At 36.5% G+C, this 25,893-nt stretch overlaps 9 protein-coding genes across 9 annotated transcripts; 3 read left to right on the top strand and 6 right to left on the bottom strand.

Moving 5' to 3' along the window:
- Nucleotides 1-1,608: 1,608 nt before the first annotated feature.
- On the bottom strand, nucleotides 1,609-5,397 carry FG386_002724 (uncharacterized protein; the record flags this gene model as incomplete). The annotated part of the gene is made up of 1 exon (XM_067342173.1): nucleotides 1,609-5,397. The coding sequence occupies one exon, from the start codon at nucleotides 5,395-5,397 to the stop codon at nucleotides 1,609-1,611; it is 3,789 nt and encodes a 1,262-aa protein (XP_067197778.1).
- A 1,112-nt stretch (nucleotides 5,398-6,509) lies between these two features.
- Nucleotides 6,510-8,148, bottom strand: FG386_002723 (uncharacterized protein; the record flags this gene model as incomplete). Its single annotated transcript, XM_067342172.1, has 3 exons — nucleotides 6,510-6,943; nucleotides 7,044-7,301; nucleotides 7,404-8,148. The coding sequence occupies 3 exons, from the start codon at nucleotides 8,146-8,148 to the stop codon at nucleotides 6,510-6,512; spliced, it is 1,437 nt and encodes a 478-aa protein (XP_067197777.1).
- A 1,294-nt stretch (nucleotides 8,149-9,442) lies between these two features.
- Nucleotides 9,443-14,032, top strand: FG386_002722 (uncharacterized protein; the record flags this gene model as incomplete). Its single annotated transcript, XM_067342171.1, has 1 exon — nucleotides 9,443-14,032. The coding sequence occupies one exon, from the start codon at nucleotides 9,443-9,445 to the stop codon at nucleotides 14,030-14,032; it is 4,590 nt and encodes a 1,529-aa protein (XP_067197776.1).
- A 183-nt stretch (nucleotides 14,033-14,215) lies between these two features.
- FG386_002721 (ubiquitin-activating enzyme) lies at nucleotides 14,216-15,181 on the bottom strand (the record flags this gene model as incomplete). The annotated part of the gene is made up of 1 exon (XM_067342170.1): nucleotides 14,216-15,181. The coding sequence occupies one exon, from the start codon at nucleotides 15,179-15,181 to the stop codon at nucleotides 14,216-14,218; it is 966 nt and encodes a 321-aa protein (XP_067197775.1).
- Nucleotides 15,182-15,858: 677 nt separating this feature from the next.
- On the top strand, nucleotides 15,859-18,645 carry FG386_002720 (acetaldehyde reductase plus alcohol dehydrogenase of bacterial origin; the record flags this gene model as incomplete). The annotated part of the gene is made up of 2 exons (XM_067342169.1): nucleotides 15,859-15,942; nucleotides 16,045-18,645. The coding sequence occupies 2 exons, from the start codon at nucleotides 15,859-15,861 to the stop codon at nucleotides 18,643-18,645; spliced, it is 2,685 nt and encodes an 894-aa protein (XP_067197774.1).
- A 385-nt stretch (nucleotides 18,646-19,030) lies between these two features.
- Nucleotides 19,031-20,105, bottom strand: FG386_002719 (uncharacterized protein; the record flags this gene model as incomplete). Its single annotated transcript, XM_067342168.1, has 2 exons — nucleotides 19,031-19,268; nucleotides 19,735-20,105. The coding sequence occupies 2 exons, from the start codon at nucleotides 20,103-20,105 to the stop codon at nucleotides 19,031-19,033; spliced, it is 609 nt and encodes a 202-aa protein (XP_067197773.1).
- A 626-nt stretch (nucleotides 20,106-20,731) lies between these two features.
- FG386_002717 (NAD dependent dehydrogenase of bacterial origin) lies at nucleotides 20,732-22,108 on the top strand (the record flags this gene model as incomplete). Its single annotated transcript, XM_067342166.1, has 1 exon — nucleotides 20,732-22,108. The coding sequence occupies one exon, from the start codon at nucleotides 20,732-20,734 to the stop codon at nucleotides 22,106-22,108; it is 1,377 nt and encodes a 458-aa protein (XP_067197771.1).
- A 250-nt stretch (nucleotides 22,109-22,358) lies between these two features.
- FG386_002716 (uncharacterized protein) lies at nucleotides 22,359-22,691 on the bottom strand (the record flags this gene model as incomplete). The annotated part of the gene is made up of 1 exon (XM_067342165.1): nucleotides 22,359-22,691. The coding sequence occupies one exon, from the start codon at nucleotides 22,689-22,691 to the stop codon at nucleotides 22,359-22,361; it is 333 nt and encodes a 110-aa protein (XP_067197770.1).
- A 725-nt stretch (nucleotides 22,692-23,416) lies between these two features.
- FG386_002715 (uncharacterized protein) lies at nucleotides 23,417-25,525 on the bottom strand (the record flags this gene model as incomplete). The annotated part of the gene is made up of 3 exons (XM_067342164.1): nucleotides 23,417-23,497; nucleotides 24,005-24,251; nucleotides 24,318-25,525. The coding sequence occupies 3 exons, from the start codon at nucleotides 25,523-25,525 to the stop codon at nucleotides 23,417-23,419; spliced, it is 1,536 nt and encodes a 511-aa protein (XP_067197769.1).
- Nucleotides 25,526-25,893: the final 368 nt, after the last annotated feature.

The raw sequence follows: 25,893 nt of genomic DNA, 5'->3' as shown, positions 1-25,893 counted from the left end.
TATTTAAAAAGAAAAATAAGTGACGACGCCCTGCAGTCTTGTATTATCTTTGAAACTAACTATCCCCACCACCTAGTATTTTAGAGTTGGTATATATAGTGGGTACTTCAATAAAAGAAATGCTTTGCTTTTACAATTCTTTTATTAGTCACTCGAGTATCCAAAAAAAGGTCAAACACTAATTTCTCTTTTTCTAAATATTCCCCTTTTCTATCCTTACTCTCGTTTATCCCTTGCCTTTTTTACTTTGAGCCATTAATCTTCTTTAATTAAATATTTACCCCTTTTTCCCTCCTGCTACTTACTTAATACTTATTTAATGCCTATCTAGCTATTTACTCTATATATTCACCTTAATCTACCCCTTTCATTAATTGGTTGCCGCCCTTTTGTCACCTTTTATCCTGCCCATAACCTTTTTCCGATACCTTTACGGAAGTGCCGCTCAAAGACGTTAAGAAGGTTACGTAGCTCACATTCAGAGGGGAAAATGCAAATTATATAAAAAAAGTTAAAATTAATTTTCACTTTTCTCTCTAACTGTACTAATACTAACTCTTAAAAGTAGTGTCTGCACGGCAGGCCGTTTACACTGTAATATGTCCCTTGTGTTTGAGACGGAAAGCAGACTGCAAGAGTAACATGTACTATTTACCTGTACCAGTTGTCACTTTTCGTATTATTAACAGTTACCGAGCCCTTTAGACGCAATTATCACTATTATATTACTCAAAAATAAATCCACTCTCTCAGTCACTCCCGCCCTCCCATCAGAACATGCACAACATATGTAAATGTAGCAAACGTGCAGACCACTTGAAACTTAAAATAATTTTAACATTGTGCGCATTGTTTTACTGTTGCCTTCTTCTTGTTACCTTAAAGGACATTTACGCATACAACTCCCTTACTATTGTACTTCCATTCAACTTTCGCTTCATTCTTGCCGTAAACAGCGCCATTAGTGAATAGACGCAATAGTAATAGTTCTTTTAAACAATAAATGTCTCTGATTTATCCATAATTCACTAAAACTAATTTGAGAATGAACTTTAACTACATCAGGAACAGTTTTTATATTCATTCTTTTGTGCTGATACACCATCTATGATATGTCTTGTTGACTCTCTCATTTTAAATTATAGTACGAGTATGAATGCTTTTATATTCATTACTTAGTTAGCTACGCTTCGCTTCAGTACAAGAGAGTTGTGCGTCATCCTCATCCTGCATTGGTTTAACTCTACGGAAGTAACGAAACGATAACATTACACTTCGCACATAAATTCCAACTTTACAGAGAGACCTAACTTGATCTGTTTCGTTTTACCCAAATATGTTTGATTGTTGTACATATCATATATATGGGTCAGATTTTCCTTAGGAATTTCAACAGTAATTTTACTTGATCTTATTCGACCTTATTCCATTTATGTATAGTCATATTGTTCACATAATCCGTAAATTTGCCATTAAAACCTCCTTTTTTACTCATAAATACAATTCAGTTATCCCCATTAAAATAAACGTTGATTGATTAAAAAACGGATCTACAGAACTAGAACACCACACACATGCTTGTATGTGACAATATATTGCTTCTGAAAACTAATCACCTCCAGTATGGAGTATTCTTGTTGTCTCTTTCTCACGTTTAAGCGATTCATCTATATCCTCCTGTGTGGCCACAGGCCTTAATGCCGTATACAAATCCTTTAATGAAACATCAATTTGTTGTTTTCTTTGATACTTCATCTTACCAGTTAACAACAGTGCGTCAAAATACTCTTTGTTTGGAACATCTCCACTCTTTTTGCTCTTTCTTTTAATCACTCTAGCCATTTTTGATGAATTCTTTACAACGTAGTTGAATGCCTTTAAAAACTCGCTCTTAGCACTCCTTAGTGCCTTTACTGCCTTACCAAAACGTATTGGCCTTTTACCCACAACTCCTCTCGCATATCTGTAGTACTTGTCCAAACCTAAAGATAAATGTTTTGTACACTTTCTAGCCTCAAATGGTGGTTTTGATTGTGTCATCATTATATATTTGTCAATTGCCAAGTTATTCAGTGAACATATTACATGCAATATATATGCAGCTCTCCTGGTCGAGGACAATTTTGATATCAATATCTCCTTCTTCTTAGATGGTATCTTTTTCCCTGCCGGACCATTCACCCTCTCATTTAATTCAGAATCCGCTATCTCACCAAATGCCTGTAATATATCCTCGTCCAGATTAAGTCTCGGTCTTATAAAGGCTGCAACTGGCATCATGACCTGTATTTCAGTAGTTTCTGCCTTGGCAGACATCAAACCTTTTCTTTGAGTCGGAGTGAACTTAACGGGACCGTCCCAGTTTATTATTTGCTTTAATTTGTCTATGGGTTGCGTGGGATTTGACTCTTCCCCATTTATCACTCCCATAACTCCCGATTCGCCAGGCAATTTTACTTCTACCAATAAATGCCTTATTCTCTCATCATCCTCATACTTGGACAACAAATCTGTGTCTTTTATATTTTCTATACCTATTATCTTTATATTTGCCTCTCTTGGTATGAGTGCTTTTGACTTGTACTCATTCATTAAATCCTTTACTGTAGATGTTACATACACATCAGGTGAAATAAATATAACGGTTGACCACAGTGTATCAGTATTCCTTATCACAAACCTAACTGGGTCATTTGGATTCTCTAAATGTAATGCATCAGTTTCCACCCAAAACTGCATATCTGATTGCACACCCAATTCTTCCAAAGTTTTGTCATCACCTACTAATTTCCTTCCACTTGAAAAATATATTGCTACTGTATTAACGTCGTTTCCACGTCTTTCCGCTAAAAACGACTTCACCTCCCCCAGTTTTTTGTTTGCTCTTCCGGACGTAACTACTGTTGTTCCGTCCGGCCATGAGAACCTTAAGCCAGTTAGTCTTCTTGATCTACCAACGCCGTTTACATCTCCGCTTTCCAATGAAGTACCGCTAGCATCAATTTCACCATTTGCATCTATTTTAACCTCAATAACATCGCCGTCCTTTAACTTATAAGATTCTATTGATGCATCTACGTTTACCATCTTGTGAAACTCCTTATCACCCTCATTTATTTTTCTACCTAAAGTCACATATTCTGGATTCGTTCCTTTTAAACCAGCTATAGTCCCCTTAAATTGACTCAACTTTGACGACAATGGAACCGGTATATTACTTGTTGTATCATCATCCCACTTTACTATCAAATTTACCATACCCTCTCTAATAATGTTCCCATTATCATCTTTATTCAATTGATCAATCACTTCAACAAACAGATCGGTATTTCTTGTTATTCTTGACTCTTGAACCGTTTTTTCTGGTAATTTCTCATAATATCTTCTATATAATGCACCGTTCTCTAGCTGTTTTTCAGAAAATAAACGTATTTCTTCTTGTCTCAAATTTCTTCTTCTAGCTACGCTTGATATTATCGATCTTATTTTTGTTGTTGGAAAGCATACCACTTGAACAGGTGCAAGATCCTTATTTATTATCATTATATTCAAACTCATAGTCTGTTTTTTACCTGGAACACTTCCTCCAACTTGTTGTGTTCCATCTACATACTCCTTGTCCTGTATATTATCATATGGTATCACAGATGGCTCTATTGGTGATCCCGTTAATCTAACTCTAAATATTATACCAGGTATTACTCTCAATTTTCTTAGTGTTAATAAATCGTTAGATGGTATGACCGATGTTGGCATCATTCTCCTATCTATACCAATCATTTCTAACTGTATCGAACTTGGTATGTAGCTTCTTCTCCATGCTATCAAACGCTTTAGTTGCTTTATTGTTGTGGATGGATAAACGCCTAATAGTAAATCGAAACCAGTAAAATCATCGAATCTTATCCTTACATCCATCGGTATCTCATGTCTACCTGTTAATTTATTAAAATAAGAAGGTTGCAGTGTTATATATTTGTAGGGTCCTGTTCTTACAAATAGTTCAGTATCTTGAACTATATTTAATTGACTCATATTATATCCTCTCAATCTTCTCCACATAACTACTTGACCATTTACATCTATATCCTCTATCTCCAAATCTATATCCGAAAACGGGACTCTCAATGGGCCCGACAAGGCAATTCTTATAGAATCTACCGATGTATTTTCCCACACCTCGACAGAAAAGCGTTTCTGCGAGTGAGGAGCATCTTGACACGTTAAATATATTCTGAATCTACTCCCTTTTCTAAATGGTAATTCTGTTCTTGAAAAATCTGTCTCTGGTCCTGTTACTATAACAACGTCTCCGCTTCTTATTCCCAATTCGAATAAAGACAATTCTGCTTCTGGTGAATTTATGCTTAAACTCATAGGCTTTGTACTTCCTTCTCTCATTATACCCAAGCGTATCATATTTACCGGTATATTCTTTTGCGAATTAATATCGTAAATCAAATCAGAACCTGTTCTGCTGTATAATGTTGAATATGCCACATTAACTCTTTTTGCCAAAAAATACAATTTTATTTTTACCTTCTTGAGTATATATTCACCTGGTATTCCTGTTCTCATCGGTGGTGATCCATGAAACGCACCAAATTTACCACCACTGCTGGACCTTCTATCCTGTCTAACACCAACATTGTCTCCGTAATAGTCACTTAAATACTCCTCGCTAGAACCTACGGCACCGCTTCCTGCAAAATCATCTTCGGAAGTATATAAACCGCTACCTGAAGGCGAATCTCTAACATCCCCCGGCAATACTAACATCAATGGTGTATTGGAATCCTCCAGGTTTAATTCGTCTATTGTTGATTGAAGCGGAAGCAAATTCCTACCATCTGATATCTGATAATTATTTGAAATACCAAATTGTGTTAATAATTCGTTTCTAAGTTGCCCTATTGTTTTCATTCTATTAGTTATTACATCCTCTAATATGCCATCTGGTAATGTTACCTTCAAATGCACGTCTTCTGGTGATAATTCATGGTATGCTTTTCCCGGAACTTTCTTGCCTTTAATCCCGTATTCACCAGATAAATCAGGTCCTGCTGCTCCTTCTGACCCATCTACTGTTGGTATTGCCAAAACTAAATCACTTGTTGGTATGTTTACTATTTCAGTTTCTATCAGCAAGTTTGCACCTGTTGACTCTAAAACATAATTGTAAGACGATAGACTTTTGTCACTTTTTTTTGACTGAAAAAATGAGGCAATTGCTTGTCCTAGTGTTGTTTTTGGCGATCCTGATAATCTAACCTCTGTTCCCGAATCCTCAAACAACACACTAATTCTGTGTTTTTGTGCTTTTTGATCGCCAACTTCTGCACCAAATATCCAACTTATTTGTACTATAACAAAAATAAGGTGTAACTTCCACCTCATTTGTAATTTGGTTTTTACACGGTAACCCTAAAAATAATTATTGTATCCACTTAATATTTAATAACTAATTAGTGTTATTTTCATATCCACAAAATTAAGTTGTTAGCTATACTTTCTTCTATTCTTCCTTTTATTCTATTTTTTATTATTATCCCAGTATTATTCTTATTGTTCCTATTATGTTATTTTACTATTCTGCTTTTTATCACTTTTGTTATCCCTCTTTTACACTAATACACCATTGAGTTTCTCTACGTATAATAACTTTCACAAATTTTTAAAGTACTTCTCATTTGCTTTGTTTTATGATTTTTATTGCTATTCATGTTGTTTAACGTGTGTACACACATTAACACACAACACAATTTGCCATTTACGCTCAAGTCTTTATGAAAATAGGAAGAATATAGCGAAAAAGAAAAGAAATTAATTACTCTTGTATTGCTAGTGCAATGAAAATTTAGTTTTTCGCCTCAGTATTGTTTCTTCCTTCTTTATACTTCTTACGGTTGTGTGACTCCAATTGCTACATATCTTCACATTTTCAAAAAAAAAAGCTACACTCTCGCATCCTTGAAAAATAACTCTCGTGAATTTTTGTGTCACCCTTGATTTTATACCAAGCTTAAAATGACTCCTTTATTCTGCAGTCAAACTATTATTCACGTTGTCAAATTAGAAATGTACCTTTTATTTTTTCATTACGTGTAAATGCGCGCATGCATGCACAATTTTTACATGTACTGGATTCAAAAATAAGACAGGCAAACGTGGTTTATGAGCATAAATAACAGCACTTTATTACCTTAGTTCCTTGCTTTTAACGAACACGTTTGAAGTATTCAGATGAATGTTTTGGCATATAACAACTATAAGAACAAAACAACGTTTATTTTTCCAAGAAAACTAAGACTACTATAAATTTAGACAAAATATATCTGTTTATTTTGCATAAATAAAGACAATAAACCTGGAATTTAACTAGTTTATCTTCCAACAAAACATTAAAATAATCACTAACAAATTATTACTTCAACATTTACCACTAAATTCACCAGAGAAAATGTTAAATATTCTTGTAATATAATCCCTCCCAGTACCATTTCACTTTATTAATGCTTTGTTTGTTCCTCTTTTGAACCTGTTACTATATTTATTTCTGGAAGTGAAATTGCACTTGCGGATAGCATTTGATCATCATTAACCGGTGAATTTGAGTCCACTATAGAAACTAAAGAAGGTGAAGCTAATTCATTCATGTTCCGTTGTGCTCCAACATTTACTGGAATCGTTTGTTGCTCCATGAAATAGCTATAATTCACTGTTTCTACTGGGGCATTTTGAGTACTAGAGCTTATTTCACTTGACTTCATAGCGGCCAATCTCGCTCTCCTCAGTCTTAAGGCTCTAAGTCTCTTTTGTTTCTCTTCAGCTCTCCTCTTATTTATGAAGAACCACGAAACTCCACCCGCTAATGCACCTGCTCCCAATAGTGCTCCTGCAATGGAACCTCCCAAAATTGCTGCTTGATTCCCACCTGCTACTGCTGTAACATAAAACATATTCGTTTATTTGTTGTGTTTTTGTCAACACGGTAAATTGAATCAGCAATTTTTGAAATTCGAATCGTTTATTTACAAACTTACCTACTCCGTTTCCTCCACCACCACCTGTTCCTCCACCACCACCTGTTCCTCCACTACTTCCCACACTACTTCCTCCACTGCTTCCTTCACCATTTACCCCACCAGTTACTCCGTTGCTGCTGCTACCTCCACCTGATCCCTGAGTTGTACCAGGGAGTCCATTTCCATTACCGTCTCCTGAACTGGTTCCCGGATTGGAGCCTGCAGAACCTGTTTGAGTTGGGGGAGAGGGAAGAGTATGGCTATAAGTTGATGTATCTAAAATAATGTGTCAATTAATAGGTTAGTTAATTTTGTTATTGGTTAATCAGTCCACAATGTTCCATTTCAAGTTGAAACAAGTCGATTCTCTTAACTTACCTGTAGAAATCGAAGCATCTGCTTTATCGGAACTTTCTGAAGAATCAACATCCAGTGTCGTTATCGCTATTCCCGGAAGTTCTCCTCCAGTTCCGTCTCCTGGATTTGTTTCTGGATTGCTTGGATCCGGTGGTGTAGGCAACACACCTTTACCAGTAATGTGACTAATTGAACTATCCTTGGTTTCTAAACCAGACCCAGCTTTTGATTCAGGAACGTATATTTCGTCGTACCCATTTTGGATGTAGGCATCTTCTTTCTCATAAATATTTGATAACAGAACGCTTTCACCATCCAAACTCAATAACCTGGCGTCTTCTTTTTTATCGACTCCATGACCTGGTTCACGAATGTCACTTTTAATGTCATGCAAATCAGCAATTTCTTCAACGGAAGAAGCTATTTCTCCAGCTTGATCAGGATGAATGAGATCTACCATTTCCTCAACATCGGTGTGTTCCGTTTTACCTTGATCATATGACGCATCTAATTCATTAAAGTCCAAAAATTCAGCTCCAGAGGTGTTTTCAAATCCCAAATTGTCAGCGACTTCTACTTGATTCACGACACTATTTGATTGCTCGCCTCCAACAACCCCATGCTCATTCAGCATATCATTTTCAAACATGTTACTCTCAGTCCCGGGTATTTCGCTACAGAACACCACAGTTAATGAGGGTTTTCCTCCACTTAGTAGCAATGCTGCACAAAAGCAGAAAAATATCAGCCTCAATAGGTAAACCATCTTCCGTATTTACTATTGTATTTTATATCCGAGTATTAAAAAATACGATCAACTCGATAATAAAAATTATAAGCACCAAAGTCAGTCTTTCGTTTCTGTAATTAACTATTCTCTACAATGTCCACAAGTACTATTGTTGCCAGCAATAAATGTACTATTCCACCAATTTGAATGATAGTCTCACCGAATCTATAAACAAGACAAACCCCACTTTTATATACTTAAAGTGTTAATATTCTACTTGAGTATCACCTATAAACAATTATTTTTTCACGATTATATTGTTTCTCCTGTTTCAACCTTTATTTTATCTTAAATTGCCACCTATTTTATATTTATTTATTATCATGCATATTTGCATTATCTGTGTGTGTGTGGGATACTCTATCCTGTATATATCTTTTTATTATTGCATTAAATAATTACATATTATATGCATTGCATTAGATATCCGGTATTTAAACATTGTATCATATTTTATGCACCTTTTTGGCGCCACAAACTACTAGCATATTTACAAATAAAGAAAATAACTGTAGCAACTACTTCTAATTGCTTAACACCTCCTTCCAACATACAACTGCTCCGTTCTGCTTTTCTTCTCCAGTCTCCCGCCTCACTTCTCCAGAGATTCGTTTTCTTCCCCTTTCCCACACTCACCAACCTCCTCCTTTTTCTAAATAAATCTCCAAGTGCAAGAATCTCCCAAATTAATGGGAGATCTCATCTTTAGGAAGCTACCTTGTACCATTTAATTTAGCTGCTCTCTTGAGCACTTTGTACGCACTCTAAAACTAACGAAGGGAGTGTTCAAAAGACACGCTTTAGATTGAGCAAAAGGAACAAGAAACCGATTTTAGTGCGAATGAAATACATGAATAGGCAGAAATAGGTAGGACAATACCAGCTATGTAAATGCAGAGGTTTAGGCACTAAATAATTTCTTAAAGCAGACAACCAAATATTTAAAACAAATATCCAGTGTTATGCAAAATTGTGTGGTGTAAATATTAGGAAGAGGAAAAAACTATGATGAACATAAACGGGAAAATAACTTCACATTTTCAGTAACAACAACAATATTCTTTAAATGAAATTCATATTCATAAACAAGATATAGTCACAAAAAAATGCTTCTGGTTCCATACTTTAATGAAAGACGATAGTTACAAGTACAAATCACTTTTAACTGGCCAGTTAGACATTGAAATAAAGGAATACTATCGTTTCTTGTTTTTAAATAATTATAACCAATTGAATCGAAGTTCGAGTTTGTTTTTACCTTTTGGAGAAAATGATAATATTCAAGCTTTCTCTCTCACTTGCTGCTCACGTAATTAGTTTTGTGTATCTGCTACTGCTGATTCCAACTCGAATTAAGTCCCAGATAATGCCGGACGAGTATACAACAACTCCAGTCAAGGCAAACGAAACAATTGCTCAGGGAGCGTGGGGAATGGATATTAAGTTGGATGAGGTGCATAATCAACCAAGATACGATCTGACTTTGTGGTCTACAATAGGATTTCCATCAATAATGACACCATGTTCATACATGTATCCAGTAATAATAAGTGTCAAAAATCTGAACTACACTTTTGATAGCAGTCCAGTATCATTCTCCTGTAATCACGCTGGTTTAACTGGACCGATTTGGATTTCTACGGCCTTTGGTTCAATATCAGTCAATCAAACTTCGACTTACTATACTGCTTGTAATATTGTGGTTGAGTACCTAAACAGTTATGAGCCAACAATGATCCAGTCCACTTCCGCGACTAATTTCACCTACCTGATCCCAGGAACCCTCATCAGAACTGCTATTGAAAGTATTCAAGTTGAAAAAGGGGGTATCTCAAACGCTCCTGGTTCAGACAGCGTACTTACCTGGTTACAACAACATTATTACAGCGAAAATTGGGTGAATGTGGGAAGCATACTAAATCTAGCAAATCCTTTAACGGATTCTGTTGTATTGCCACTTAAATACAAGATTGACCTTCCAAAGGAAATCCTTTCTGGAAGCATCGTTGAAGGATCTAATCCAGCAGAACATGCCTATATTGACCTGTTCAACATAACTATTTCCAGTGGAAGGTACTCGGAGGACTCAAACTCAAATTTAAAATCGTCTTCCTCATTCAATCTTTGGAAACCCAGCAGAAATATAGCCGGATTCCTCCCTCCAGTGATTAATTCAGCTCAAGGTGGATTCATCGCCATTCAAAATAACGTTACCCTAAATGAATATAATTCTGCCGTACCTTTTGCATGGACAAACATTGCCTTAGGTGTTTCACCCATTAAGGTAATACTCCCCTCAAACCTGCCAAATTTAAACAATACAGACTGCTCCAGTGGATATTTGTTCTACTATCCTATTGACCCTTTTTGGAATCCAAGCAATAACTCAAAACCATACAACTTGTCACATCTTCTAAACGGCAAAATAAGCAGCACAAACTTACTTTCTTCATTTTCCTCATACCATTCAAGGATATCAAGAAACACGGTCCAAACAAGTCTTTTCTTCTCCAAGAGGCCTTTTCTAAACTCTGCAAAGTATAATGGACAGCTTCAAAACACCCTTTCCACATATCTCACCTTCTCAAACAATTTTATAGGGGGTTGTTATTACAATGGGACATTCCCATACGATCCAAAATCCCCTCTAATCAACGGCTACAAAGCAGAAATTGGCTTGTGTGGGTCACAAATTAATGAGTTCTCCACTCAATTCAAATCCCCGTATTACAGACCACCCATTCACTTTCTCTCAGGTCCTTCGCCTTATAACTACTTTTTCACAATCACCTCTCTTGTTCAATATATTGGGTACACCCATAAAGGCACGTTCAAAACCGATTTAAACGATGACTCAAGAGAAATAAAGGGACTTTACCCAAGCAATGGTCTTCTACACTCACTTTTACTTGCTTCTCCAGTTAACCCCCCATTCATCCTCTTTTCCCTCCCTAATTACATTAATGACGATACTTCAGTTGTTCTTGGAGATGCTTTCTATCAGTTTGGTGAAAGATACATTAATAGAAATTATGGATTGTATGGAACACCTGGGTCTGGATCTACCTGCAGGGCTGCTAGATTCATCCCTATTAAGAGGGATTTGTACTCACTTAAGGTAGTGTGGCAGTGCAGATCCAGAAAGACCCCTATTAGCGAGTCATGGGAAAAGCTTATTGATGAGCCTAGAGAAACAGTATCATCTTGTGATATTAACAATGAGTATGAGTCTTGTTTATTAGCAGGCAGTACAACTGCAAATGGGTATCCAGGAATGATAAACTCATACACAAAGGAACATGTCTCAAGTTTAAGGGGATTGTCATTTAAAACAGACAGATTTCTAGCCATTAGCCTTACTATGTTTACAGACACTATGTACTACACGTCACCGAGACAAACTGACAGAAAATCAGTTAAACTTTTTTCGCCACCAGTGTCGGATTTTATTGCTCCAAATTACTGTGTTAAAATACCAATGATTCCGATGATTCCTGTTAAAACAAATAAACAAACATTTATTATATATCCCACGGTGAAACCATGGGATCATGTTAAAAACACTAAATACTCTTTTATTGTTCCTTTTAACACTCCATTTAAAATCAGACATAAGATCACTTTAGGCTACACTACCAATATTGATGCTAACAAAGAATTTTATGTAACAAGCAATTTATTTTGTGAAAACTTAAGAAAAATATCTGGTACTACAAATATAAAAAAAATAACTATTTCCGATGTTTTGGACTCTTCAACAAAAAGCTTAATTATCACAACAAAATATCCTGTTGTTCAAAATTCAAGGTTTTCTGATTGCATTAATCAGCTAATTATTTCTGAAACCAATGCTCCTACCTCAGTAGCCACTTCCTATGAAGCTTTTATGCAAAGTGTCCCAAAAAATGTAAAAAATGAATTTGTATCAATTGAATTTGGAGGCGTTGATTTTCCACCAAGTATGGGAAAACTTTCTTATTTACAACCCAACGGCAATGATGGTGTATCTTTGGGAGACTCTATTTACCTAAGGTTAAATAATCTCCAATTTACGAATAAAGAACAGGATGATGGGTTTTCTAGTTTTGGAGCAATTGCTTCTTCTTCACAAATTATTACCAAAAATTCAACGGTCATTTTACTTGGGGATTCTCTTACACAATTTCCATCCTCCATCAGATTACCTGCGACACGAACAGAATGGTATGTTTATCTAAGAGTTCAAACAGTAACGAATTCTGGATGCTTTGTTCCCTGCCAATTTCCAATAAAAAACACCGTCTATTCCCACTGGTGCACAAATGATCCAACTTTACTAAATTCTATCTCATGTCCCTATGTTAAAATATTAACAAAAGGAAATGACTCCGATACTGAGATAGAGAATGCAATAGCTTTAGTAACACATCCTCTTGCCTACACATCTCCTTTGGAAACCATTAATATAGTCAGAGGACTTTTTGAACAAAAACCTAACAATAAAATTATTTGGAATACCTACTTTGATGCGATATTTTCAATGTCAATAGAACTTCAGCAAACTCCAAGAGCCTATGATTTTCCTGGATTCAAACTCCTTTCATTGGACATTATTAAAAAAGTCGCTGAGACATATCTTAATAACAATGATAAATTCGACTTAGAGATCACAAGATTATTCAATGTAATAATGAACGTAACGTTGAATGCTGAGTGTACAAATAATCCAGGAGTTCAAAATCTCGTATTGGAAATAACTGATCTTCTTATCAAAATTAGCTCTTGGTCAGAAATATTCAGGAACAAAAATAAAGCAAATATTATATCCAGGTTGCTCGAGGCTGTAGGAAACAGATTCTCGTTTTGGTCTTATTCAGGCGATTCATTTAAATGGGATGGATCTGAAAGTGGTGTATCATTTTATGTTCAAACAATTGACGAAATTACTACCAAAAAACCAATAAATATTAATGGATTTGCAATTGGTGGGTTTAAATTTAGTGAGATACAAAATCTCATTCCTGTTGAATCAATTTACTTTCACTCATATCCAGAAGAATATGATTCAGAAATGCTTTGGTTTGCTTCGTCTAGTTGTCCAAATGTTACTGCTACTATATCAAATTATATGTTCCCTAATAAACAAATTTCTGATATGCTTATTTATAATGCAATTCACAAAAAAGATACTCCAATTCAAGTGGGTGGTTCTACAATATATTTGTGTTCAGTAGACTACTATTCCCATGGAAACATTCCTGTAACATTCACTATTCCTCTTTCCTTTGATATACCTGTTAATATGACAAATATCGGATGTGCTATGAATATCAATTCTGAATGGAGAAGTGATTTATGTTCTAGCAATATATCGCCAATTAGACAAGAAAGCAAACAATTCGTTGTAGAATGCTCATGTCAAGGTTTTGCTCCTTATGCCATTGTAGCAAATGTAACTTCAACTGAAATCGATAATGGTCATTTTGGTGAATCTGATAATGGATCAAGACCACAAACACCACCAATGGATAATAAATGGGACGGGATTTCTGGTAATCTTAGCAATATTGGAATTTCAAAACAAGACGCACTTGAAATCATTAATTCATCTTATTCAGGATTTATATTCATTAATGAAAAAATAAAAACTGAACATATACCTTCTAATGCCCAAAAACTGCTTGGAAATGATACCCTTGGTATTGCTGCACTATATTCACAGATGGGAAGATCACAATATATAGCTAATGTCAGTTCAACATGGGGATATAATGCTGGTGAAGCATGGTTTAATTCAACTGTTGCCAAAGGTGGTGATATAAATGTCGAGAATTTTCTTTCTTGGGAACCTTTTAATTCAACTAAATCCAAGGATAATTAAATAATATGAAATGAACTTGACCATTAGAATACTTACTAGTTCATTAATGTATCTTTTTTGCAGTCATTGTTGATTTTTCAGTTGATCAACTGGAATCAATGAAATTAAGTGTTTAATTGAAAATTGTTTTTCCTTTAATCTGTGTTTGCTTTAAGTTAAAATGTAATAGTAGATATTAAACTCTTATATAGAGCAAAAAACGCAGTTTTTCTCTTTCTCCAATTTAGCTGATGAACAATAAATACCTGACTCACCATAATAAAGGAAATAGTTTGTGAAATCGTCTGAAGTATAAACATCCTTACAGCAATTATTTGTTGGAGAAGAAATTATGTTCATTATTTTAGAAACAACGTAAGAAGCAACAATTGTATTTGTTGAAAGAGGAGTTGGAACAACAGAACCCACAACTCGCTCTGTCAAATCAAAAGTGACTCCCTTAATTCCAAAAAAATTCGCGTGATTTAAGGCAATATTGTATATTTTTGACAGCTTTTCCATCTTGTTTTCCACATTACCTCCATTTTTACTTAGATCTGCTTCATCCTCTATTTGCTGTTCGTAAACAAAGATAGCGTACGCTATACAATGAAGTGAAGTTCTTGGGAACTCTTTTATCTCGCAAAGAGGAAAATTCATTTCCTCTGTATTTAAATTTAATGTGCATTCATAACATGAAGTAAAGTTTGGAATAATAACTCTAGTGTGTCCATTTAAACCTTCTGTACCACTTTCTATAAATATTTGAGTCTTTTCATCCCCTGTCTCATGTTTTAATTTTGCGTTTTGAAATAAAACAGCATTTAGTACTCTTCTTCCTTGAATGTTATCCAACCCAGAAAGTATGAATTCGTATTTGTTTATGTTTATAGTGGAGTTAGTAATTAGGTCCTCAATTTCGCCTTTGAAAGGAGTTATTTTCAACTCTTTGTCATATTTAAACAATTCCTGAATATTTTTCGCCATCACTATTGCTTTTGGCTCACCTACATCGCACTCCCTGTAAAAAATTTGTCTCGCCAAATTCGAAATTTCCACCACATCATTGTCAACAATGTCTATTTTTCTAAACCCAGAAAACAACAAACATTTAAGTATTTCGCTTCCAAGTCCACCAACTCCAACTAGTAATATTTTACAATCCTTCATTTCTTAAATTAGTGTGTTTTTGACATTAAACCCACTAAATATATTGGTAGCCAAGGCAGAAAAAGTAACTTAAGATCCAAATAAAAATTAAAATAATCTTGCAAAGAATTGAAGCCAAAGTTAAATGATATATATTGTATTAATTAAAACCATGTTTTTACTTTTTGGAAAAATAAATAATGTATAAATGCAACACCGCCAAGTTTTTTTATAGATTATTAGACTATTTCTCTACCGGTGACTTAAGTGGGGTGTAGCAGTAATGAATGACGTGGGAGAAAACTTGCATGTAAGTTATGACACCATTTTGTGAAAAAAATATTTAAATATAAGTAACTTGAGGTTTTATTTATTCGTTAACTCCTCTCAAGAAGCCAATGAAGGGGTGTTCGGTAAGAAGTTGGTATCTGAGGATAATAAAACATTTTATTAATTTAAACGTTAAGTTTAATCTTTAAAAATTAAGTAAAAAATTTAACACGTCATTTTTTCCACGAAAATACGAGCGTTGCATGCATTATTATCAATTTTGCACGTAACTGACCACAAAAGCTTCAAAGTCGAATAAAAAACAATTAAACTAATAAAAACAATTAGTTGATAGAACAAAAATAAAATAAGAATATCAATAACACATTAGTTATTTAATAACAGTTTTTTCATATTACAAGGAAAAAATGAGTACTTATGTTCCAGAAATAACACAAAGTATTGGAAAACTTGTAGATTCGGTTGATTCATTAAATGAATTGCTTGAAAGGGTAAGTTAGAATGAATGAATATAAAATTAGTAACTTAAACAAAACACTGATTATTATTGAAAATATTTACTTGATAAATGACCTTTAAAAAACAAAATAAAGGTTAAAGTTGCACAAGAGGAGTTTATGAAACTTTCACAGGAGCAAGTTGATCATATATTTCAGAGGGCCTCATTGGCAGCAAATCACGCAAGATATGAGCTCGCCGTGATGGCTTTGGAAGACGGTAAAATGGGGTTATTGGAGGACAAGATAATAAAAAACCACTTTGCTTCTGAAAATATTTACAGCAAATATAGAGACACAAAAACAGTTGGTGTTATTGAAAGTGACGAATTTGGTGGTATTGAGGTTGTTGCTGAACCACTTGGTGTATTGGCAGGAATTTCGCCATGTACAAATCCAACATCAACAACAATATTTAAGTCGCTAATTGCATTGAAAACGCGAAACTGTATTGTGTTTTCACCTCATCCAAGAACAGCAAGAAGTTCTATAAAAGCAGCGATGATAATTAGAGATGCTGCTGTTGAGGCAGGTGCACCGAAGGATTGTATAGGATGGATTGATGTTGCAAGTATTTCATTATGCAATGCTTTAATGAACCACAATACAGTGTCAGCAATATTGGCAACAGGATCAGTTTCACTGGTTAAAGCAGCATATTCATGTGGTAAACCTGCATTGGGTGGTGGTGCAGGGAATTCACCAGTGTTAATAGATGAATTTGCTGATATAAAAATGGCAGTAAATTCGATAATATTATCAAAGTCGTTCGACAATAGTTTAATATGCGCTTCAGAACAGTGTTTGGTCGTGCTGGATTCTGTATACAATAATTTAGTCACGGAATTTAGAAATAGAGGAGTACATATAATTTCTTCAAAGGATGAAATAAAAAGATTGGGCGATCTGCTAATAGATGATAACGGTAATATGAATCCAACTACAGTGGGTATAAGTGCCTTAGAGATAGCTAAATTGGCGTCAATTGATGTTCCATCTGATACAATAATATTACTAGCAGAAATTCAAGAAATTGGCATGAGTGAAAAATTATCACACGAAAAATTATGTCCAGTATTATCAATAATAAGAGTTAACAGTTTTGAGGAAGGGGTAAATAAAGCAAGGTCATTAGTTGAATTTTGTGGTTTAGGACACACATCGTGTATTTACACAGACCCAAATACAAGTGAAGGAAAAAAGAGGATATCAGAGTATCAGAAAAATATACCAACTGGAAGAGTGCTTGTATGTATGCCTGCAGCTCACGGTGCAATGGGCGAAATGTTTAACTTCCGTCAAACACCATCATTGACACTTGGGTGTGGATCATGGGGTCACACATCGACTGCAGAAGGAATAGGAGTGAAGCATTTACTTAATTATAAACAGATAGTTCAAAGAAGGGACCATGTATCATGGTTTAAAGTTCCATCTGCAATATACTTCAATAGAGGTTGTTTGCAAGAGGCTTTACAAGACTTGAAAGAAGTTAATTTACGAAAGGCATTTATAATTACAGATCGTGTAATGGTAGATCTTGGTTTTGTGGAGACATTAGTTCAAGGCCTTAAATCAGTTGGTATTTCTTCAGAAATTTACGCGGAGGTGCCACCAGAACCAGATGTAGAGACCGTTAAGGATGTCGTTAAAAGATTAAATCTAAGTAAACCAGATTGTTTGATAGGTTTTGGCGGTGGTTCACCAATGGATGCTTCAAAACTAGTGAGATTAATGTATGAACATCCGTCAGTTAAATGGGAAGAAGTAGTAACACGATTTATGGACATAAGAAAAAGAATAGTAAAACTCCCACCTGTTGGTATTAAAATACGTAAATTTATATGTATACCAACAACATCTGGTACAGGTGCGGAAATGACACCATTTGCAGTTATAACGGATAACAAAACGGGTATTAAATATCCATTAGCATCTTACAAACTAACACCAGATATTGCAATTGTTGATGCTAATTTTGTGCTGTCAATGCCAAAATTCTTAGCATCAGCCACTGGTTTAGATGCACTTACGCATGCTCTTGAGGCATATGTGGCAACATATGCAAGCGAATATACAGATGGCTTGTGTATCCAAGCAATGAAATTAATATTTGAACATTTACCAAACTCCGTTTTAAATTCTGACATTAGTGCAAGAGAAGCAATTCACAATGCATCTTCAATAGCAGGGATGGCGTTCTCGAATGCTTTTCTTGGGATTTGTCATGCATTGGCTCACCAACTTGGTGCTCAAATGCATATTCCACATGGTATAGCTAATGCAATATTATTACCACATATAATAGCATACAATGCATCAAACAAGCCAACGAAGCAGGCTATTTTGTCACAGTATAAATACCCAATTGCGAAAAGCAGATATGCACAATTGGTTGGCATTCTTGATTTAAAAGCAGGCGATATATCTTTTGAGCCGGGATTAGATCAAGAGAGCAAAAATATAAGGATACTTGTGAATAATATTCAGAATTTAAAAAGTGCATTAAATGTTCCATTATCAGTTAAGGATCATGGAATAGAGGAGGACTTTTACATGTCAAGATTGGATTCAATGAGTCTTCAAGCTTTGGATGATCAATGTGTTGGTGCGAATCCTAGATTCCCGTTATTATCTGAAATAAGACAATTATATATAGATGCTTATAATGGTTATGTAAGGTACCCAGAAAATTGATTTGGTAGGAAATTGAGGATTTATATATGTTTGGTTTAAGTAATAAAAGTGTATAATAATATAAGCAACATGTCGTATATTTCTGTGCAAATGTTTTTTTAAAGATTAAGAATAAAATAGATAAAAATGTCGGTTAAAAATTTTACAGTGGTAAAAGTAATTTACTGTTTATTAAAATGGTTTTTTTCATTCATGTGATGAGTACCATCCATACGCGAAAAAGGGAAATAAAAGTCTCAAATAGGTGTGTTAATATTAATAAAGGAGGAATAATGTAAATAAGGAGGCAGTTTCAAAATAAAAAAAGTGGTACATCAACAATTAAAGTGCACGTTTGAGAATAAAAACAAAATATTCTAGTAAGTGAAAATTAAAGTAAAAAAAATTAACTATTTTTCTTGATAAGGACGGATGATTTTGCAACATTACTTTCTAATTTATATGTTTTTACGGATTTATATATAACACCAATAAGTCTCCCTATTAATGCAGCAGAAACAATAAAATCTGGCCATTTAATTATGTCATATTTGGTTTCTATAATAACAGAAAAAGAAGAAAAATATGAAAATAGTAATGAATAGTAGAGAGGAGCAATTTTACCACAACTTGGAACTAAATAACTGAGAAAAATAGTTAGAAACATTGAAATAATAACACGTAAGTAAATAATATTGTATTCAATTCTAGTGTGAATGGGACGATGACAACAATGATTTGGTTGTAAATTATTTAAATATTTTATTGATTGTTGCGATTAACTGACTTGATTTTTCACTATTAATTTTTCTGTTACAGTAACTAGTTTATCATTTGTGAATCCCATCATAAGTATCAATTATAAAGTAATCACATAATGTTCACATAATTTACTTTATAAATAAATTATGCCTCATCTAAACCCCATAAACTGATTTAATCATTTGGGAAACGTGTTGAATACTGTATATATATTTAATAGAATAAATAGTTCAAATATCAAGTCTAGTTGTTTTCCCATATATAATGTGAATACTAGTTTAAGTGATTCATAGAACACAATATTTGAGGATCGCGATCGTGATGTTAGGATATAGTTACTAAACTTACCTGTTAACAATTAAGGGAATAACTTTAGTGTAGCCAGTAAAAACGCACGTCTTAAAAATGGTGAAGGTGAAAAAAGAGGAGATAAGCAAAGTTCCATAATCAAATATAAAAGCACCAAGAAAGAAAGAAAGTATGAATATAGAAATTGCACCAATAATTCCAATAATGAGCGAATAGAATATTATAGCAACAGTCGAGATTAAAGGTTCGTTTTTAACTTTGGTTTCAGCAATAATTAGCACTACGAGAGCAATACAAGATAGAACTTCAAGAGTAAAAAGTCCAATGTATTTGTAGAAAGCAGACCATTTGGTGCATAAAAAAAAGTATGCTGAGAATGCTCCAGACAAAAGTTCAACAAATTTAATCATACGAGACCTATACCAAGGTTAGCATTTGTTATTCATAGGTTAGAGCCACTTAGAAAAAGAGTGCAACTCTCTGCTACGTTAAATTGCTGTCAATATAATATATATGTTGTATTAATAATTTGTATTTTACAATCAAGTTAAATTTGCAAAGCAATGTATATGTGCTTATATTTATTTATAGTGTAATATATATTGTTTTATACTGTTCCCTGGTTAATAATTTTTCCATTAAGTATACAAGGGCGCCTTTTCCGGTAATTAGTATGAAAAACCGAAACACGTAAGGACCAATCACATGTATGCATGCATGCACTAAAAAACTGGCAGTAGCAAAATGAGAAAATGTAACAAAGGATGGTTGTACATAGCATATGTTTTGTTTGTTTTTGGTCTGATTTTGGAAAGGAAAAAATACATAAGGTTACAGCAATAGCAAATAATATTTAAGGAATAGTTGTGGAGTGCAGTAGAGTACAAGTAAGTGGTTAGTTCTTGAAGCGGAGCATAAACAGACAAACAGAATATAGGAAGGCGAGCATTTCGTGGGAGGGGAGAGCAGACACGGAGTTGACTATCGTTTTTGTGGAACGCTGAATAGGTCAAGAGTGATAAATAGCCAAAATAAAATGCTGATATTAACCCCTGTGATATACTTTAACGATGATTGCTTTAGAGAGGTATTGGTCGACTTGGCTGATTCTGGGATAAAGAAGACGATAATAATAATCTCACTGCCCTTGAGGAAAGAGGCGATGAGGCTATGCGGGTATTTATCGAAAAAGGGCATTAAAAGTGAAATATCGTCATTGTGTGAATCAGATGGGAATGCCTTGAGCAACATATTGAGCCAAATGAAGTCGTTCAGACCTGATTGTATGATTGGTTTAGGGGGCGGGCATTGTATGGACATATCGAAGGTGGCTAGAGTACTATATGAGGATCCGACTACAACACTCCGTTCGTTGGCGACAGGAAGGGACTACAGCTGCAATAGCAGCGATTTTGACAAAGGTGAGGGTGTGGATGCTGGAAATGACAGCAAAAGGGCAAAGCGACTTTTATTACACAATAGGGGAAGTTTGATAAAGAAATTGATATGTATACCAACAACATGTGGTTCGGGATGTGAGGTAACGCCAACAGCGGTCATGAGAAATAATGACGGAAAGCAGGTTGTTGTGTCGGGAATAGCACTTTTGCCGGATATAGCGATCATAGACTCAAATTTTATATCGAACATGCCGTTATTTATAGCATCCATAACCGGAATAAGGGCGCTATTGCATGGAGTTGAATCCCATATAAGCAAGCTATCAAATACATATTCAAGGTGTTTGTCTAGTGAGTCAATACAAATTTTGTTCAGGTGTTTGAAAAAGTATATAGTAAATAGAGATGTTGATTTGTTGAAGTGTTTACATAAGTCATCTTGCATAGCCGGGATGGCAATATCCGCAACTGATTATGGACTTGGCACTGTTATAACTAGAAGCATATCAGAGGTATTTGCGATTCCGCATGGTTTAATAGATAGTGTTGTACTTAAACACGTTATTGGATTTAATTTAGAAAACTGTGTTGAAACAAGGAAAGCAATATCTGAATTATCGTATAAGCTTGGTTTGTGTCAAGAAAGCGACTCTGATGCGGAAAGAATACATCTTTTTGTGAGCGAGTTGGAGAGCATATTAACCACCCTCCATTTACCGAAGTCGCTGTCTGAAGTCCACAGCTCGGTGTTGTATTACCATAACAATGGCTGGTTTGATTCCATTAATGATGAGAGTGACGACATAAGTATGATTCAACTACTAGGAAAGGACGAGAATGAAATTAAGTCAAGTATTAATTTTAACGACTATGAAAGTAGTGTGGGTAGAATGGTTAAGCGTTCTATGAACGATTATTCTATACTAAACAATCCCGTGAGTGTCGGTGAAGAACAGCTTTGTGACTTGTTTAGAGATATATGGAGTGGGAATTTCAGTTTAAATTTGAATTGAAAATAAGGTATATGAATCAACCCTGTCAGGTTTGATTCGCTCTTTGTTTAAATTTGCCTGTGTGTTTTGGATTGAGGACTTCGAAGTGAAGTTGCAAAATAACATGCACTGGGATTCACCATTTAAAGCACTTGGCGCGTCTTTCGCAACCAAATGGAGGGCGAAGCATGAAAAACGAGAGTGAATTTGGAGATTATCAAAAACCAAGTGAAATTAAGAGGAGGATTACATTGGGACTGCGAAAAGGCGCTTACACTCTTTTTTTCGGGTTTGACAGATTAACGGATTCTCTTTTTAATACGTGTAAAAGTGTTTGAGAGGATTCCAGTATTTTGGAATAGGCACCCTCTATTTCCTGTATAGTTTTGTCGTATTCTGCTCTAGCAATGGTTTTTCTTTGCAAGCTTTCGGAAACTCTTTTTAATCTCTCATTTAATATTCCGAGTTCCCTTTGTATTTTCGCTTTGTCTTCCTCCTCCCTCTTTATTTGTCTGTTAACCTCGTCTCTTTTTTCCTTTAGCTCCTCCAAACACTTGACGAGCTCAGCATTGTAGTTAAGCATGGCATTGGGATCTGCGCTCATTTTGCTTTAATATCGCTTTTGTGAAATATGGCCTTCTTTAGTTTTTAGTTAACCCTGGGGCTCACGGAGCTTGACGTGGTTGGTGTTTTAACGGCTGTATTTATTCGAAATTCCAGCAAAAATAAGCAGTGTATTGAAGTTTCTCAATTACAATTACATATTAAATATAAATTATTTCTCAAAACCTTGCATGTATATTTTGTTACACTTGCATTTTCTATTAAATTGGCCTGCACACAAATATCCCTCGTGCATATTTACCAGAGGAATTTTTAGCATGTTTAAAGCCCACCATGCTAAAATACATAAAACATTATTACGTCAATGTCCACCAAGACATTTTGCTAAAATATATTGGTTAGTAGTGTCTCTGTGAGTGTTTTCGAATGGATACGGGAAAAATACGGAATTACTGATTTAGTGTTCACAAAATGTTCAACAAAGGCAAAGTATACACCAGCAACTCGTTTTATATAAAATTATAAGTATAAGATTCTACTGAGGAACGTCAAGGAATATTACATATTATATAGGCAAATATTAAGCACGTAAATATTCGAAACGTAGGTAAAGTGGAAAAAAATCAGTCTTGCTGTTTTGCCTTGGTGAATATGGACAAGCTGGTATATTTGATTCAGAATAAAACCATATATTGTATCTTCTCCTGCAGCTGCATTGCTGCGATGTCGCAAATGTCCGCCTATTGTCCCAAGGCTACTCACGAACTAAAACTCATCCTCAGACCCCTCACCGTCCTCCAACGGGCCTTCTTCGTCTTGATTCAGCCAGTCAAAAAATGCAGTCAGCTGTAGCAGCGTGAAAACGAGTTAATTTGATTCAAAGAAGACCTCGTTACTTCCCGGACTCGCGCCAGCAGACGCCGAACTCACTCCAGTCGCGACCCGATCGTCCTGCCGACGTTTCCCGGTCCACCGGAAGAATCCGGTCCTGTGTGAAAGGGCCTTTGCCACAAAACAATCGTCCAACGGAGACGCCAGTTTGCGGGCCGCGGGCGCCACATGGTACATAAGCACCAGCGGCGAAGCGAAGCCTCCAGTCTCCTTGGTGTTCCATGACCTAAAACTTTCAAGTTGCGTATCGGCCGGCATGCGGAGACCAACAGCCAAACGGCGACAGGCAGGGCTATATAGGATCAGGCCGGCCACCTCCTAGGACACACAAGGCAGCGAGCGGACGCATGTCCGCATGTGGCCCGCAAGGAAAGGCGGCATTGAGAGCACGGTCGCGAGACGCAGAGTGTCAGGGCGCCACTCAGGGGCGGGGAACGAGTTAACTGTGCAGCGAGAACTTACCTCAAAGAGTGCGTTTTTTCTTCCCATTTTGCTTTCTTCGGCAAGGGAGCCGGTCTTGTTGAGCCATGAGTTGAAGGTTTGCTTCCGTATGACTCTCGTTTTGAGCAGTGCCAGCCACAGACCCTCGACGAGGCCTGTGACGCTGTCTACCTTGGGGTTTCCGATGGCGAATGCCATCCTTTGGGTTTCGATGAGAACATATAGTTCGGCGAGGTCCTTGCCGGCGACGTTCCTCTCGATGAGATTGCTGAACAGGGGTAACAGACTCTGAACGAGCAAGATGACGTCCGGCAGACAGCGCAGGGAGGCGGACATAATCGTGACGACGTGAGATAGCTTCGCAACGAGTGTCAGAGTGCTCAGGTCAGAGGCGTCAAAGGTGCTTTCGATACGGCTTATAAAGTCGACAACACGGCCTTCCTCGGGTGGGGAGAACGTCCCCGGGGAGAATGAGCTCTTGGGGGTCATCTTCTCTACAGGGTCTTCGCCCGTAATGCAAACCCAGAGGTCCTTCTCAAACGCCAGAATGTTGCGCTCCGTTTTCACGGTCCAGCAGGCCAAGTCGAATTCTGGTCCCTCGCGCTTTTTGCAGTCCTTTTGGAGGTTGCTTTTCCTGGGTGCAGAGGCCGCACCGGCATTCGCGTTGCTGTTCTTGTTCTTCTTCTCGCTCTTGAGGGCCTGAGACTGGGTCTGTGCCAGTTTCTTGGTTAGGTTCTCGTATCTGTCTATGGAGGCCGGGACCGAAAATGAGTCGTCGGCCGGTTTCTGCTGCGTCTGGGTTTTGGCAGAGTTGGTGTGGGGAGGCGGGTTGGCGCCGCCACTCGAGGAGTCCTGGCTGGAGCTATCTACAACCTTTCTAAATCTGTTCTTGAGGTAGTCGGGTCTATCGTCAATTATCGGTTTTGAGGAGGAGTAGCTGTTCTCTCTGCCGAATCTGCCGCCTCCGGGGCCGAAAGACGATTCTTGGTTCGAGGTGGTGGCGTCTCGCCAGTTGTAGTTGGAAGATGGACTCAGGTCCGGATTGTTGCTCCTCGAGTTGGTTCTTGAAATGGGTTCTCTCCTGAAGTCCAGATCGGCCTCCCTGTCGCAGTCATACTTGTGCCTGTCAGAACCCGAATTGGTGCTGCTCGTTCTGCCTACATCACTTCTCCAGTTTGTGTTTTCCAGTATATCCTCCATCTCACTCTTGTATCTGCTTTCCTTGTTCCTGGTGTAATTAGACTTTCCGTAATTGGCGGACGGCAGGTCACAGGCGCTGTCTCTTCCCTTCCTCCAATCTGTGTTCTCAACCTCGTAAAGCACCTTCTCGTCTACCGAATTGTATCTGTCATGACCTGCTTTTCCGATACCACCTGTATTCCCAGCAAAATCGCCTCCTCTTTTGTTAGACGAGTAACTGTCTGTCCTTTCTAAGCCCTGACTCTGAGACGGCAAAATGTTGTCCATCAACTGACCACTCTCGTACACCATTCTTTGCAGGTCTCTCAGTTGGATAGTCTGGCCCTTGGACTTCGGAGGCATCTTTAATGTCCTTCGCCGGTGAAATCTGCTTGCTGGCCGAGCTCAGTACAACAGAGTATGTCGCGCAGGTTGTCTATTTTTGTTTGAATAAACAAAAATAAACCAAAAATGTTCAAGTGATCGTTGCCGAGTAGGGCAACGGAGCCGAGGCGAAATTCAAATCCCCTTAATGGGCAAGACCCACTTTCCATTAATATTAAATTCAAATCACCCTGGCCGCCCGCCCAAGACTTGTCTTCGGTGAGCTACCGCCTGTGCCGCCAGTATGTCTCATGCGAGAGGGCGGGCGGTGCATGAGGAGCGAGTGTATTGCTGTATAGTAACTTAAAGTACCTTAAGATAGAAAGGTACCATAGTAAATAATAGAT

Source organism: Cryptosporidium ryanae (assembly GCF_009792415.1).
Source record: "Cryptosporidium ryanae isolate 45019 chromosome Unknown contig_5, whole genome shotgun sequence".
In the NCBI taxonomy this organism is placed as follows: domain Eukaryota; phylum Apicomplexa; class Conoidasida; order Eucoccidiorida; family Cryptosporidiidae; genus Cryptosporidium; species Cryptosporidium ryanae.
Note: the sequence above shows the minus strand (reverse complement) of the source record. Positions and strands in the feature narration are given on the sequence as shown.